The sequence below is a fragment of the Tiliqua scincoides genome, chromosome 2 (assembly GCF_035046505.1).
Source record: "Tiliqua scincoides isolate rTilSci1 chromosome 2, rTilSci1.hap2, whole genome shotgun sequence".
In the NCBI taxonomy this organism is placed as follows: Eukaryota; Metazoa; Chordata; class Lepidosauria; order Squamata; family Scincidae; genus Tiliqua; species Tiliqua scincoides.
In genome coordinates this window covers 163,052,800-163,070,310 of record NC_089822.1, presented here as the reverse complement: position 1 = coordinate 163,070,310, position 17,511 = coordinate 163,052,800, and the positions used below count along the sequence as shown (strand labels likewise).

The window sequence follows — 17,511 nt, the reverse complement described above, 5'->3', positions numbered from 1 at the left end:
TTTAACAATAGGGGTATAGTGAAACATGTGGGGATGTGGCAGAAGGGCTAAATAAGAGTTTAGCAGAAGGGCAGCCCAATCCTCCACTCTGGCAGTGCTGCTTGCTTGTGCGCTTCCCAAGCAATGGCCATCACAAATGTGCTGTAAAGCACATTGCAGAGGCAGAGAGGAGGAAGGCACCAGCAGGGAGGCCAAAGCCAGTCACCACTAGGCTTCCACGACAGCAGGAGAAGCACTCCCAGTAAGGCATCTACCGAGCTGCAGGAAGGTGTTTCAGAATAAGGGAAGGTAAGAAACTGGGTGAGGTAAGAGTAGGCTGAAGGGTGGCTCAGGCCCATGAGGGGGCGGGGATGGCGGCAGAGGCTGCTGCCACATCCTATCCCCCTCCACTGCCTTGGAGCCTGACATGGGTCTCCTATGTTCTGCACCAGCTAAATAGTTGGAGCAGATCTGAGTAGAGTCTACTCAGATCCAACAGGGTTGCTGGGGCTCTACCCAGGGTTAGGGAATCAATGTTCCCTTACCCCAAGGAGACCTTCAGCTGCTGCTCTGGCCCCACAGGTTGCAGTGACAGCTGTGCTGTTGTACTGCACAGCACCAGGGCAGCATAGGATTGGGCCCTAAGAGTGCTACAGAATAAGAGTTTAACAAAGAAATAGCAAATTCTCCTGCAATTAACAGTCTAATCTTACACAGATTCAGTGTGTTTAAGTCTACTAATTTCTTCATAGAACAGACTACAAATAGCCATTGAATTCCCTTTCAAGGTATACAATGTCATCGTTGGTATGCCCATTTGTTTATTAGATCTCTATTTTAAGGAAACAGGGAAAAAGGGTATACCGAACATATGTTACAAAAATACATATACTGGCAGAACTAGCAAATTTTGATAAAGTGAAGAGAAAGTATACTGAAAAAGTATTTCATAATTCCCCCACCCCAATCCGTATTGATATCAAATGCACCCAGCTGATATACCTATAACATTATTTCATTATAGGAACCAAACATTATCCTAGGGGGGAAAAATCACAGAACAATAGCTTGCAGGCCAATATTAAGGATTTTTAATAGTTTCAATGTTGCCAAAAATCAAAAATGTTGAACTAAATCCAGGGTTACTCTGTTGCAATAATTCCAAGTTATTGCATCTCTGCACTTCACTACCCCCAGTTTTATTGTGTTCCTTTCCAGAACATTAACAGGTCAGTGAAAAGTGCTAAATGAAAACCATAAATATTATGAGGACCACTATTTTTCCTTTGCTTTGCTACCTGGAATGCGTAGAGTACAGAAGTCAGGTATCAATAAACTTGGTATGCAGGAACTATTCTAAAGCCACTCATAGTTCAAATTACCGTGTTGAAATGTTTACCTATAAATGTTTCAATATTGCCTTACACTGCCTTGATATTTCCTTTTCCAACACCATTTGTTTAGTACCTACAATCTGGTTTTGTAGTTCATGCATTCATCTCCTAGTATACACTGTATTCACTGACAATGATACCATCTACCCAGTTAGCATGTTTGACTCCTCCTGCTCCTTTGCTCCTCATATTAAATTCATCACCACGTCACACAGCCTTTTCCTAGTCATCACAGAAAAAACAAGTCCCCTTTTCCAACGCCTTAACAAAAACTCTGGTTCACATTTTAGTTATATCCTAGCTTAACTACTAAGATTGTCAACACTTGCATTTATCTATATAACATGATCAATATACATGGTTGTCAACCCTCAGATCTCATCTACAACAGAACTCTGCAGCCATAAAATCATTCACTTCTCTGAACACATACCATTCCTCCTGAAATCTCAATCTTGCCTTCTCATCTACTTCCAAATTCATACAGGATGTCTATTCTTAACTTGAAAATTCTCTACGTTCATATCCAACCTCAACTCCCCACATCCATATCTCAGTATACCCCTACCCACAAAATTTGCTCCTTTGGTAAATGACTTTCTCCTTTACTGCTCTAAACTCTCCCCAAAATACCTGAATGATGCTGCCTCTTTACAGGTTGAGCCTCATTAATCATGTGTGTTCCCTTCCAAGCACTCAGGTGGATGGCAAAAAAATGCACTATAGCAAATCCATTTAAAAACAAAGTTTCTTTGCTCTGGTGAATTAAAAACAGTCTTGCTGACCTTTGTGATGTAAGATAAGAGTCATTAAGATGAAAATCCATCAATCAGTCATCCTCCAAGCTTAGAAATGCGCTTCACTCAGCCCCTCCCTTCACCAATGCAAGGTGATCACCTTTCTTTCACTTTTCTTTCTTGCTCAGGGGAAAGGGAGGGGTTGCCTGGAGAGAGAAGGATTGATGGTCAGTCAGTTGCCCTCTCTCTCTCATTAATGAAGCTATTGTTAAAGGACTGTTCAGTTTTTGAAACTGATTTTAAAAGGATGCATTTTTCCCCTTCTCCAGGGATCAGTACATTCCTTCTCATTTGCAGTGGCCATTCATGTTGAGTCAAATCCATGTATAAAAAATAGGCCAGACCCATATTTACCTCAAAGCCTTCAGGAATTTGTAACCCCTTTTGTTAGACAAAACTTTTTTGAAAATGCCAATAAAACTGGAAAATGGTTGGCTTATAAATTAAAGAGAGAGAAAATGAAATCCTATATAGACATACTAAAGAATGAAAATGGAAAAAAGATTATGAATGTAAAAGATATGAGTGATATTGCTAAAAACTTTTAGGAAAAATTATATATGGAAGAAGGGATCTCAAGCATTATTCAAAGAAATTATTTACAAAAAAATAATGAATTAAAGATGTCGCAGCAACAAAAAGAAAGTTTAAATCAACTGATATCAGTGAGATTTCAGAACCAATTGCTAAACAAAAAAATCAGAAATCGCTGGGTACCAATGGATTACCAGCTGAATTTTATATATGTTTTGAAGAAGAGTTGATGTTATCATTTAAAAAGTTGATAGGAGAAATACAGCAAAAGGATAACATTCCTGATACTTGGAAGGAAGCAATTATTACAGTTATACATAAAGAAGGGCTTGACCAAGAAGAGATTCAAAATTATAGACCAATTTCACTACTTAATGTGGATTATAAAATTTTTGCAACAATATTAGCTTCAAGATTAAAAAGAGTTTTGATAAACATTATTCATCAAGACCAAGTAGGGTTCTTACCAAGAAAACAAATTAGAAATAATAGAAAAAATATATTGAACTTTTTAGACTATTATGAAATGCACCCTGATAAGCAAATGGCAATGTTTTTTTATAGATTTTCAAAAAGCATTTGACAATGTGAACTGGAATTTGATGTTTTTACAATTTGAAATGATGGATGTAGGAACTCTGTTTATTGCTATGATTAAAGCTATATATAAGAATCAGACTGCTAGAATTAGAATAAATTGAGAACTTTCAGAGGAGAAAAAGGAACGAGACAGGGATGTCCGTTTTCTCCAATATTATTTATAGTGATTATGGAAATACTTTTGAATCAAGTGAGAAAGACAGAAGAGATTAAAGCAGGGGTGCTCAATAGGTGGATTGCGATCTACCAGTAGATCGCGAGGCAAAATGAGTAGATCGCGGAGTGCTGACCCCCCCCTTTCAGGTGCCTCTGGGAGGAAACACCGGGATAAGGCCCATTGTACTCAATGGGGCTTACTCCCAGGTAAGTGTGGCTAGGATTGCAGCCTCACAGCCTAATCCTAGGCATGTCTACTCAGGAGTAAGTCCTGTTATACTCAGTGGGGCTCAAGGTACACCAACATACATTATACACATAAATGTTATGTTATGATGGCGCGAACATTGTAAAAAAACTCTGGTAGATCTCCGGGCCTTGCTGAGTTTCAAAGTAGCTCTTGAGCCAAAAAAGTGTGAGCACCCCTGGATTAAAGGATTAAAAATAAGAGGTGAAGAATTTAAAATCCAGGCATTTGCGGATGACCTTATGGCGATTATAGAAGAACCATTAGAATCTGCCAAAAATTTGTTAGATGTGCTGCGAGAATATACTGAAGTGACAGGACTGAAAATAAATGTCAAGAAAATGAAAATCTTAAAGAATATGCAAGTAAAGAAAATACAGGAATTGGTGGAATTAACAAATTTCAAAGAAGAAAAATTAAATATTTAGGGATTCAATTAACAAAGAAAACAAGCACATTAGTGAAAGATAATTATTTGAAATTGATTGAAGAAATAAAAAGAGATTTAACAAAATGGAAGCAATTGCAACTTTTATTGATGGGAAGAGTTGCTGCAGTGAAAATGAATGTTTGCCTAAAATAAACTTTCTTTTCCGAACAATCCCTGTAATTTTGAAGCAAGATATGTTTAAAGAAACTAATCAAATTATCTCGAAATTCATCTGGCAGGGAAAGAAACCAAGAATTAAAATGAAGGACTTGCAAGATGTGAAACTAAGAGGAGGCATGGGGCTTCCTGATTGGTTTTTAAATTATAAGGCCGCAGCACTACTATGGATTAAAGAGTAGATTATATTAGAAGATCAATATAAGAGATTGTTGGATTTATGATAATGCCCAAACCAGAGTTATTTTTGCTTAATATCACCTTAGATATTAGAGACAAAGAAAATGATGTGTATTTAACTATGATATTAACTGCTGCAAGGATTGTATATGCTACTGGAAAGATATTAAAATTCCAACGAAAGATGAATTAATAGAGATGAATGTGGCGGAAATGGATAGGCTTACAGAGATTTTGGATCAACAGCATAAACCGACACAATGGAGACCATTTTATGCTTGGTTGAAAATGAAGTTGTAGATGTATAATATAGGGCATTTAGATGAATATATTGTATACATGATACAGGATATGATATGATAGATAAATGATATTAAGAGGTTAAACTAGAAGAGGAACAAGATTAGTATGTATTGTTTGATTGATTAGATATATTGTTATATGATTGTCTGCAACCTTCAACAGTATGTTTTTGTGGTTTTTTGTGTGTTGTGTATTGAATTTGTGTCTGTTTATATTCGTTGTTTGTTTTTATTTTGGAAAATAATTAAAAAATTAATTATTTTAAAAAAGGAATTCGTAACCTGAGATCCATAGATTCGCTTGGGGAGGTCTGTGAACCAGGTACAAAAACAATTGTGAGTATGCGTTTACGTGTATTTTTCTGGAGAGGGAGTCCATAGTGGTCAACAGATTCTCAAGGGGATCCATGATCAACCCAAAAAGCTAAAAACCATTGACAAACCTTTGGCTTCTTATTTTCAACAGGCAAAGCCTATTTATGCATAATGGAATATTGTTTTTCTTCCCAAGTCAGCCTTAACGTCAACAAAAAAGTAGTTCACAAAGAGGTTTATAAGAACCTGAGAACCCTGTTGGATTAGCCAAGGGTCCACCTAGTCCAGCTTCTTGTATCTCACAGTAGCCCACCAAATGCTTTCGGGAACACTTAAGACAACATGATACCTATACATTGTTCCCACTCCCTATTATCTGGCACTCAGAGATAGACTACCTCTAAAACCAGCAGACTGCTTATATTCACCACAGCATGTAGTCTGCAATGGAGTTTCTCTCTATAAATCCACCCAATTCCCTTTTGAAAGCATTAAGGCCTTCACAATATCCTGTGACTAGGACCTCCAGCAATTAATTACACTGGGTAAAGAAATACAGGTGTGCACTACTTAACGACTGTTCGCTTAACAATAGACCGCACATATGATGGTGGTCAAAGCACAATAAAGATGCTGTTAAGGAGGCAGTCGTGTCTCCCAAGCCTGCAGCAGACTGTCTGTTCACACACCATAGAGGCTCTTAAGGCAGAGAAGAGGGAGCCTACCTTCAGCAGCCTGTGCAGCCAGCAAGCGTCTGCCAGGGGGTGTCTGCTTACACCACAAAGGCAGTAGATGGACTGAACGTTCACTTAATGACCCAATCGCATAACAACAGGGGGTCAGAGAATGTGAGTGGCGCACAGCGGTATTTCTCTTCAGGTTGGACAGGTAGACAAACAAGGACAATTCGTTCAATTGTATGCTCCTGAGGGCAGAGCCTTGTTACTCTGCAAGCCCTACAATGACAGCTTAGGGACAGCCTTGCGATGAACAGCTCGACCACCAGGAGGACCAAGCAAGGCAAGGCACAGGCCCTCGCATGGCCCAGCGGCCTCCTATGGAGCTGCTCAGCCAGCGCAGCGCAAGCTGCTTGCACCCCGCGCAGAAGGCAGGGCGGCGACTGCTCCTTCCACACGCAGCCCGCCTCTGAGGGAGCTCCCGGCGAAGCGGCCGAGGACCTCTCAACAGGACCTCTCAAGAGGACCTCCCCCCCGCCTCCGCTCTGCTCTGCTCACCGCGCCCTCTCCCGCCCCGTCCAGTGGAACACGAGAGGCTGCAGCCTCCCCCCCCCCATGCGACCGTTGCCGAGGGACACGAGCCAGTCCTCACTCAAGCGAGCGCGTCCCCTCCCCCTGCGCACCTGGAAGCGCCCGAGGCGCGGCGTACGAAAGAGCCCCGGCGCCCGCGCTGCCCTTCGGTCCCTTCAGCGCGGCGCACTGGGCGGCGCCATCTTGCCCGGCTTGACCTCCGTTCCGGGAAACGGGGCGGGACTTCCGGGGAATGCGGGTGTCGCTGGAGCTGTCGGCGCCTTCCAGGGGACCGGGCGTGAAGCGGAGTCCGGCGCGCAATGGGGCGGTTGGGGCGCACCCACCTGGAGCGCGTTGGGGAGGGACTGGGCTGGAAGAGCGGCGGCCGCACCTCCCGCAGGGCTGGCTTCGCCTCCCTCCTGCGGCAGGCTGCGGCAGAGCCGCTGGCGGGAACGGAAAGCACACCGCACGGTGCAGCACTAGCTCTGCAGTCTGGGCTGGACAGCGAGGGCTCAGCCCAGCCTGTGCGTGTCTACTCAGAAGTAAGTCCCGTTGTAGGCAGTGGGCCTTACTCCCAGGTAACTGCAGCCTCACAGCTCGCTCCTCTGCACGCCTACTCAGAAGTAAGTCCCACTGTAGTCAATGGGGCTTCCTCCCAGCACAGGCGTAGCTATGTCGTTTGACACATTTTTCTCACCCTACATCGCACAATTGATTGATTTAATTTATTAATCATTAATTAACTAATTCACGTTTTTATTCCTCCCCTTATTTTGACTGGGAGGAATTAATTCACTTTTTATACCACCCTTCCTCTAAGCAGCTCAGGGTGGTGAACATGGTTCCTTCCCTTATTTTGTCCTCACAACAACCCTGTGAGGTAGGTGAGACAGAGATAGTAATAGTCATGACATGGAATGAATAATAATAAGGGCCAGAAAATAAATGCAGTGACTATTTCCCCACAAGCAATGGATGAAATTCTGCATCAAATGGTATATAACATGATGATATTATTCCCAAAAGCCACGATTACCAGAATTGCAGTCACTAGGGTGTCACCCCCCCCCCGGATGTCTCATTGGCCTGTTCTGAGTTAAGGCAGTGGTTCTCAAACTTTTAACACTGGGACCCACTTTTTAGAATGACAGTCTGTCCAGGACCCACCAGAAGTGATGTCATGGCTGGAAGTGACATCATCAAGCAAAATAAAATAATTATAAATAATTAAAGAAAAACAGATAATTAAATAAGGGGAAGCCAGCCCTGTTTCACCAAGTGAATATTCTCTCTAGACTGCCTGCAATTACACCCCCCACCACACACAAAAATATCAGTGAGATTTTCAGCCCTTCCCAGTGCCCAGTTCAGTGTAAATTCTTATATTTCAAGCATAGCACTATCAGGACCCACCTGGTTTTACAAGTCTAAAAAGAAATGAAATGGACCTCACCAGCTGAAGCCTCTGTTTTATTCTTGGGGGGGGGGGGGTGCTGCCTTCTGAAGCATTTGTTGAGCTCCACTTTCATCAGATTGGGACCATGCAGCCAGCCTTGCATTCCCCTTTGCCTGACTTGACCAGCAGCCAAAGTACATTTGCTCACTTGCCAGTAAACACGACCCTGAGGCTTACTTTCGCTTTCTATAGGGCTCAATAAGTTCATCTGCTTGGAGGGAGGGACTACCTTTTTGGGTGTTTTTTGGGGGTAGCTTTCATTGGATAGGAACCATTCTGGTGTCATTGGATTCCTCTCAGCCTGCCCTTTCCGTGGAACTATGGCAAGTTTGCCTACTCATGAGTAAACACACGATATGGCTGGGTTTCATTTTCCATAAGGTTCCATGCATTTTTTTTTCCAGTCTTTTGACCATAACTTTTGATGGAAAGGAGATATTTCAATCCGGTTTTTTTGCATTGCATTCCGCTGGAAATTCCATATCCAAGGGTATATAGCATGATGGGGTTATTCCAAACCTCCGCAATGTTGGGGCATTTGTGGTGTCACCCCCCACCCCCACTAGCTACACCACTGACTCCCAGGTAATTGAAGTGCTACCTGTTCCACGCGCAGGGCCAGCTAGGCAGGCGGAGATCAGGGGTCTCAATGCGTGGATGAGACGGTGGTGTAGGGAGGAGGGGTTTAGATTCGTTAGGCTCTGGGGAACGTTTTGGGACAAGCGGGGCCTGTACAAGAGGGACGGGCTCCATTTGAACCAGAATGGAACCAGACTGCTGGCGCATAACATTAAAAAGGTGGCAGAGCAGCTTTTAAACTGATCCCTGGGGGAAGGCCAACAGGAGCCGAGGGGCATCCGGTTCGGGACTCCTCATCCCTATGGGATGAGGATAGGGAGGTTAGAGAACAAGACAAAGGCAGGGTAGGAGAAGAAATTGGGAAAGGTAGGGAGATGGGATGTGATAGACGGTTTGGCAAAATGAGAGGATGCGGGGACAAAGGAGCAAATAAGCAGCCCATCCTGGGGCATTCCGTGTATAAATGCTTTTATGCGAATGCCCGAAGTCTACGAGCAAAGGTGGGAGAACTGGAATGTCTGGTGACAAGGGAAAATATTGACATAGTGGGCATAACGGAAACCTGGTGGAATGCGGAGAATCAGTGGGATACCGCAATCCCGGGCTATAAACTCTACAGGAGGGACAGGCAGGGGCGTGTTGGAGGTGGGGTGGCCCTTTATGTTAAGGAAGGGATAGAATCCAGCAAAGTAGAGATTGAAGGTGGGTCCGACTCCACCGTAGAATCTCTGTGGGTTAAATTACCAGGCTTGTGCAGTGATGTAATACTGGGGGTGTGCTATCGTCCTCCAGACCAGAAATCTGATGGGGACCTTGAAATGAGGAAACAGATCAGGGAGGTGACAAGGAAGGACAGGGTTGTAATCATGGGGGACTTCAATTATCCTCATATTGACTGGGTCAATTTGTGTTCTGGTCACGATAAGGAAATCGGATTTCTTGACGTGCTAAATGACTGTGGCTTAGATCAGCTAGTCACGGAGCCCACCAGAGGACTGGTGACTCTGGATTTAATTTTGTGCGGTACACAGGACCTGGTTAGAGATGTAAACATTACTGAGCCATTGGGGAACAGTGATCATGCTGCGATCCGTTTTGACGTGCACGTTGGGGGAAGAATACCAGGCAAATCTCTAACAAAAACCCTTGACTTCCGACGGGCGGACTTCCCTCAAATGAGGAGGCTGGTTAGAAGGAGGTTGAAAGGGAGGGTAAAAAGAGTCCAGTCTCTCCAGAGTGCATGGAGGCTGCTTAAAACAACAGTAATAGAGGCCCAGCAGAGGTGTATACCGCAAAGAAAGAAGGGTTCCACTAAATCCAGGAGAGTGCCCGCATGGCTAACCAGCCAAGTTAGAGAGGCTGTGAAGGGCAAGGAAGCTTCCTTCCGTAAATGGAAGTCTTGCCCTAATGAAGAGAATAAAAAGGAACATAAACTGTGGCAAAAGAAATGTAAGAAGGTGATAGGGGAGGCCAAGCGAGACTATGAGGAACGCATGGCCAGCAACATTAAGGGGAATAATAAAAGCTTCTTCAAATATGTTAGAAGCAGGAAACCCGCCAGAGAAGCGGTTGGCCCTCTGGATGGTGAGGGAGGGAAAGGGGAGATAAAAGGAGACTTAGAGATGGCAGAGAAATTAAATGAGTTCTTTGCATCTGTCTTCACGGCAGAAGACCTCGGGCAGATACCGCTGCCCGAACGGCCCCTCCTAACCGAGGAGTTAAGTCAGATAGAGGTTAAAAGAGAAGATGTTTCAGACCTCATTGATAAATTAAAGATCAATAAGTCACCGGGCCCTGATGGCATACACCCAAGGGTTATTAAGGAATTGAAGAATGAAGTTGCAGATCTCTTGACTAAGGTATGCAACTTGTCCCTCAAAACGGCCACGGTACCAGAAGATTGGAGGATAGCAAATGTCACGCCTATTTTTAAAAAGGGAAAGAGGGGGGACCCGGGAAACTATAGGCCGGTCAGCCTAACATCCATACCGGGTAAGATGGTGGAATGCCTCATCAAAGATAGGATCTCAAAACACATAGACGAACAGGCCTTGCTGAGGGAGAGTCAGCATGGCTTCTGTAAGGGTAAGTCTTGCCTCACAAACCTTATAGAATTCTTTGAAAAGGTCAACAGGCATGTGGATGCTGGAGAACCCGTGGACATTATATATCTGGACTTTCAGAAGGCGTTTGACACGGTCCCTCACCAAAGGCTACTGAAAAAACTCCACAGTCAGGGAATTAGAGGACAGGTCCTCTCGTGGATTGAGAACTGGTTGGAGGCCAGGAAGCAGAGAGTGGGTGTCAATGGGCAATTTTCACAATGGAGAGAGGTGAAAAGCGGTGTGCCCCAAGGATCTGTCCTGGGACCGGTGCTTTTCAACCTCTTCATAAATGACCTGGAGACAGGGTTGAGCAGTGAAGTGGTTAAGTTTGCAGACGACACCAAACTTTTCCGAGTGGTAAAGACCAGAAGTGATTGTGAGGAGCTCCAGAAGGATCTCTCCAGACTGGCAGAATGGGCAGCAAAATGGCAGATGCGCTTCAATGTCAGTAAGTGTAAAGTCATGCACATTGGGGCAAAAAATCAAAACTTTAGATATAGGCTGATGGGTTCTGAGCTGTCTGTGACAGATCAGGAGAGAGATCTTGGGGTGGTGGTGGACAGGTCGATGAAAGTGTCGACCCAATGTGCGGTGGCAGTGAAGAAGGCCAATTCTATGCTTGGGATCATTAGGAAGGGTATTGAGAACAAAACGGTTAGTATTATAATGCCGTTGTACAAATCTATGGTAAGGCCACACCTGGAGTATTGTGTCCAGTTCTGGTCGCCGCATCTCAAAAAAGACATAGTGGAAATGGAAAAGGTGCAAAAGAGAGCGACTAAGATGATTACGGGGCTGGGGCACCTTCCTTATGAGGAAAGGCTACGGCGTTTGGGCCTCTTCAGCCTAGAAAAGAGACGCTTGAGGGGGGACATGATTGAGACATACAAAATTATGCAGGGGATGGACAGAGTGGATAGGGAGATGCTCTTTACACTCTCACATAATACCAGAACCAGGGGACATCCACTAAAATTGAGTGTTGGGCGGGTTAGGACAGACAAAAGAAAATATTTCTTTACTCAGCGCGTGGTCGGTCTGTGGAACTCCTTGCCACAGGATGTGGTGCTGGCGTCTAGCCTAGACGCCTTTAAAAGGGGATTGGACGAGTTTCTGGAGGAAAAATCCATTATGGGGTACAAGCCATGATGTGTATGCGCAACCTCCTGATTTTAGGAATGGGTTAAGTCAGAATGCCAGATGTAGGGGAGAGCACCAGGATGAGGTCTCTTGTTATCTGGTGTGCTCCCTGGGGCATTTGGTAGGCCGCTGTGAGATACAGGAAGCTGGACTAGATGGGCCTATGGCCTGATCCAGTGGGGCTGTTCTTATGTTCTTATGTTAATTGTGGATAGGATTGCAACCTCAGAGCTCAATCCTATGCACGCCTACTCAGAAGTAAGTCCCACTGTAGTCAATGGGGCTTACTCCCAGGTAAGTGTGGATAGAATTGCGGCCTCAGAGCTCAGTCCTATGCATGCCTACTCAGAAGAAAGTCCCATTGACTACAAATCTTTGAAAGTAAAAGCAGAGCAATAATGCTAAAGCAGAAGTAGAGCATGATCGCTCCACTTTCACTTCTGAAATCTGCGGGAAGCCCTGCAGAAGGTCACCCAGGAGGCTGCAGGAGGCTCAGGTACATGCAGCCAATTGCTCTGATCCAGCTGCTTTTCTTCCTGTGGGGGGAAAAAGATTTTGCATCTTTTTCTTCATTGGGAGAGAACCAATTCAAAAACAGGGCCAATTTATGCTGAAAAACAACCAGAGGGAGAGTGTTAAGCATCTCTTCCTGTTCCCGAGGTGTCTTCCATTCAAGATTGCAGCCTCCAGCTGCTGCGAAGGAAGTTAAGTTACTGTCAGTCACAGGTAGTTTGGCCTTTTGAGCTTCCTTTATTCCTCAGCTGCAGTTTTTGTTGGGTACAAGTTTATCTACACTCCATTGGTGGTATCGATGTTGCTCTGGATCTCCCTGAAGAAACTCAGACTGGGAAACATTCAGAAGCCTCTTTCTCTTGGACAGCCAAATGAACTGGTGTTGGTTTCAGAATTATAGTCAAGTTGGAGGCTTGCACCTTGATCTTCCCTGGAGGGTTTTGAAACTGGACTAGGAAGACTTCTTTCTTGCTGAGGAGATGGATACAAAAAGCTGGGATCCTTGAATAACCTTTCCAGACTGGACTCTGTAGTTCAGACATTCCTTCCATTCACCAAGAGAATTAAGTGCTGAAATGAATCCCTGTTGAGAGGCTGTTGGAAAGTTGCTATTTTAAGTTGTAATAGAGATAAGAAAGAATTCATCTTTTGTAATAATACAGGCCTGCAAACTTGCGACATATCAAGCTACAAGCAAGCCACTAGCGATGAATATCAGCCCTCCAGGGTTTCAGTAAACCACCTAGTTTTGCTGCCTTTCTCAGGCTACAAATACAGATGTATGGGGAGGGTAACTGTTGAAGGATTGCATCTTTGTCCATCATTACTACAGTATTTTCAAGTTTGTGAAAATCAATCTTTGACTATTTTTCTATTCTTTTTTTAATAGTGCAGATTTAAATATTTCAAATAGACTTAAATAGTTCAGATTTAAATACCTGTGGACCAGTTCTCAGATATGTCAAATTAAATACAAATTGATGTATCATTTCATATAATACCTCCTGTTAGGGCTGTGCAAATTGAAGAGGCAATCTTTTCTCAAGGCTTTCGTATTGCTGAGAATTAAAGATATTCCTGAAATGGATACAGATGGCTAGAAGATGCTTGTGCAAATCAGTAGCGGTAGCTTTTGATGGCTGATGGTCACCGGCTGCTGCTTACACTCAACCATCATGAGAGAGATTCGTGACACAAGAAACAGTTTTGCAACTAAGTGCCCAGCAAAGGTGAAAGTGTTTTAAGTTTTGCATCTGACAAACATGGAGGGAGGAATGTATATACTGGTTGTTACAGAAAGGGGAGGTCTGATTCTGGGTGCTTGTCTGCTTCTCCATGCTAAACTTGTACAGTTTTAAAATAAATACCATTTTAATGGTTAATAGTGATTCTAAAATTGTTTATTTTTAATATACGTAGTTGGGATGCAGTGCTTTATGCCTAACATTGCTGCAAAGGAGCAATTGCTTCTGTGGGTTTTTTAGCACTATAATATACTATGTTTCATTTCCTGCTTTGCTTTGATGGTTTAATACTAACATTCTACTGTAGAGTTCAAGGTCAAATATTTTTAAGCCAACTTATTTTTCCAAGCGTCTGTATTTTACTTACCTAATTGCTGTGGCGTTCAATTAGTGCACCTATTTCACTGGCTACTAAATAAACAACACATTCTGTTGTACATTGTTTCAGGGTGATGTGCAACATTTAACAATGGGAGTCCCATTAATGTTAATTATAACCATATATTAAGAGTATTACACCGTTCTCTTTCCTATTAACTCATTCATAAATATGACTGGAGAGGCTTAATTAGATTTTTGTAGTCTAACACAGCGTCTTCATATGACAAAGGGTAAATGCTTGGAGGCTGTATATGATTCTTGTACTTGAATCTCAGAACTATCTCATTTTCCTCTTGAGATTAAAAACCAACATGGCTCCTTACTAGATTGATTTGTTGGCAGAAAATGATGAAAATACTCACTGTAAAAATACTATATTTTTGCTTTGTAGAATGTGTCGTTGATGTTATCACCCCACAGAGACTTGGTGTACTTTCCAATACAGGGTTTAAAAAGACCAAGGTCAAAATAAAATGTAAGTGGGGGGCATACTTACTGTTGCTGTGATAACCCTTTTCAGATCATTTCAGAAACTTAACTGTCAGGCTTTTTTTCTTTTTAATGGTAGGAAAATAGTGTTGATTATCTTGTATCATTTTCAGTGTTCTTCTAGTCTGTGTCCTTGTGCGATACAATTTGGAATGTCTAAAGGTAAAATGAAAAAAGTGTCTGTGGGAATAAAAGGCCCTCGGTAGCACCAAAGATTCTTGGCATTAGCAAATTTGTAACCATGAGCAAGTTCTTGCTGCGATTACTTCAGGTGAACCTAAAATTTTTCCAAAATGTTTTTATGCAAGATGCTCCAAATTTGCCTACTTCTCTAAGGAATAATTTGAAAGGGATTATCAGTCTGTCTATCTGTCCATTTACATTGGTATACATTGGTATACATGCAAAGGTATACATTCTATTTGCATCCAATTAATATATCCTGATCTACATGTTATTCATCTATCATCTGCCTTCATCTCACCTCTGTACCTGAGGACACTCTATCTCCATGTCTGAATAAAATTCAAACACAGCTTCTATCTGCATATAGTCAGTGTATTTCTACCTTACCTTTTATCCATTCATTCATGTGACATCATCCTATCATCCATTCACCCACTGAATTAAAATGATGGGTGAGTGGCTGCTACCACTTGATAAACTTATAGTATCCAGTGTGCTTCCTATTGCCATCATTCATATGATGGGAAGGCTCCAACTGTGAGAGCCAATATGCAGTGGAGTTTTCAAACAACTAAGGGATCACATGAGAAATATTTCCTATGAATTTGTTATTTATCTAACCATCCATCCATGTGCCTGCCCTAGTTGCTCTATCATTCTATGATATCTAGGCATCAAGAGTATTTCTGAATTTTCCACTGATTTTATTTCATCTTTCAACCACAGTATCCCTTTTGGTTTGATTTTGTTTTCATCTCTCAGGCAGCAAGCAGCTTATCTTAAGCCCATTCTAGAGGACTTTTTCATTGAACAGGCAGCTTTCCCCCACTAGTCCAATTCTTGTAGAAAAATCAAATATTCAAAATATTTAAACAAAACTCAGTACTAAGAAAATGTGTCTCCCCCCCCCCCAAACTTGCACATGTTGGCCACAGCCTTGCTAAATTGGCCACAGAAATGTTAAGTATACAATTCACTGAAATTTAATACAGTGTCGCTTCAGAGCCTTGTAATTTGGCATAGTTATTATGGGCACAATCCTAACCAGGTCTCTTCAGAAGTAAGTCCTATTTTGTTCAATGGGACTTAGTCTCAGGAAAGTGTGGTTAGGATTGCAGCCTATATCACTGAACCAGAGATTCTAGAAATTTTCTATTTTATAGTTCTGAGGACACACAAAGTCAGATTACAGAAAGATTTCATGTTTGCTTTGCCTATTTTCTGAAGAGGCACAATTTCTTATTGGTGGATTGTCACCTATGTTTAAATAAATAAATAAATAAATCCAGAATGAAATTGTATGGACAGGGCTTTTTATATGCTAAGTCAGTCAATCATTATTTTTACCAAACTGACAGTTGTTTCTTCAACTCACTTTGTGCGCAATCCTAACTCTTTATGTCAGTGCTTCCCAGCACTGGCATAGCGATGCCAATGGAACATGTGCTGCATCCTGCAGTTGGGTGTCACTTACGGAGGCCTCCTCAAAGTAAGGGAGTATTTGTTCCCATACCTCAAAGCTGCATTGCCCTTATGTCACTGCTGGAAAGCACTGACATAAAGGGTTAGGATTGCACCCTTTGTGTAGTTCATTCTGTTAATATATTAAAGGTTATACTCTTCTCCTTCTCCTTCAAAACACACATTGTATGCTAAGCAATGTTGCTTTCAGATAAACTTCGAAAAACTCCAGAACCTACAACTTTGCTGCAACTGTGATGGAGTTAAATTCTTTCCTCACCCCCAATTTTGTGCCCAGAATGATTTAATGCTTGGTTTGGTAATGAAGTTATGATGTAATAGGAACACTAGCAAAGATCCCAGAAGATAATTAAAGAAAGCAAAAAGCTATTGGGTAGTGCTCTAAACAAGGCATGTGAGTAAATTACACCAAGCCAGGGTGTAGACCCTGAGAAGATCATTCACATTCACTTTCTTATGCAACTCTTATATCACAGGAACCATGACAGGAGAATGGAATGAATGACTGTGTCAAGAATGTGAAATATCTATTGAGTTTAGAAAGGCATATTTTCCAAGGACAATAGTTACCAACATTACATGTTCAAAAATATAAAAGGCCAATGGCTAACTCCCAAATGCTTGCACTGTAACCTCAACTTTTCCCAGAATAAAGTACTTAGAAACTATAGCTTAATACATCAGATATTTGACCACAGAACCCCAATTTTTTTAACGTCCTTTGTATCCATTGACAACTAGCATTCTCATGAGTAGGAATAAAATAAGTACAATGTTTCCTTTAGTATATATACTTTTGTATCATTCAAAAGATGGCAGGTGTAGAGAACAATACATTATAGCAAGCAGCAACTTCCCTAAAGGGGAAGGCAAAATATTCTGGCATAGCATTGTTACTTAATTTTGTTTCAAGTAAACTTCAAAGCAAGCTCAGGGATTCCTCCTCAAGTAACAGCTTCTGGTGTGTTAGTTGTGTTGGTCCGAGCAAACATAACAAAATGCCTTGCAGCACTTTTAAGACTACAGTCTTGAGAATGAGGATAAACCTCTGCTGCCCAATTGGGTCTACTCAGACCTGCCAGCGATTTTGCTGGCAAAAATCTGAAGATGATCAAGCTCAGGAAGGGAAATGCACAGCTGCTGCTAATACCTTTCCCTTCTCGGCCTTATGGCCCAATCCTATGCAATGCATGCCAGCCCAGCACCAGCACTAATTGTCACAAACATGCCGTATGGGCATGATGCCTCTTACAGGCCCACTGGTCCAGCACAGGATGCTGAGCCAGCACTGATCGGCAGATGGGATCGCTGCGTGGAGCTCCAGGCAAGTGTCAGGTGGCAGGGTGGTAAGTCTGGGCGGGGGGGGGGGGTAGGCATTCCAGGGAGGGGGAATGCATAGAACAGCAGAAAGGGGTTGGGACCAGTGGAATTCTGCACCATGAGACCTGTAGCCCTGCATCAGGCCTCCCAGGCAACACAAGGCTGCTTTACCCTTCACAGGCTAAATGGCACAGAAGCAAGTAGCCCCATTGTGGGGCTTCTTACCTTATTTGGGGGAAGGAGAAGAACGTCCCTTCC

General features: G+C 42.7%; 2 protein-coding genes across 4 annotated transcripts in view; one reads left to right on the top strand and one right to left on the bottom strand.

The window, feature by feature from the left end:
• COX10 (cytochrome c oxidase assembly factor heme A:farnesyltransferase COX10) overlaps positions 1-6,595 on the bottom strand; it is a 142,753-nt gene extending 136,158 nt beyond the window's left edge. Inside the window, exon 1 of one of the 3 annotated variants that reach the window (XM_066617091.1) lies at positions 6,472-6,595. The gene's annotated coding sequence lies outside the window, so the exon portion shown is untranslated. Of the gene's footprint in view, positions 1-2,158; positions 2,180-5,836; positions 6,233-6,471 lie in introns of those variants that run through there. The other 2 variants (XM_066617093.1, XM_066617092.1) reach the window with 2 other exon arrangements.
• A 16-nt stretch (positions 6,596-6,611) lies between these two features.
• The window catches only part of LOC136638853 (uncharacterized), a 50,075-nt gene continuing 39,175 nt past the window's right edge, over positions 6,612-17,511 (top strand). Inside the window, exons 1-2 of the mRNA XM_066612884.1 lie at positions 6,612-6,900; positions 14,168-14,251. Of these exons, the coding sequence (XP_066468981.1) occupies positions 6,612-6,900; positions 14,168-14,251 (373 nt within the window). The remainder of the gene's footprint in view (positions 6,901-14,167; positions 14,252-17,511) is intronic.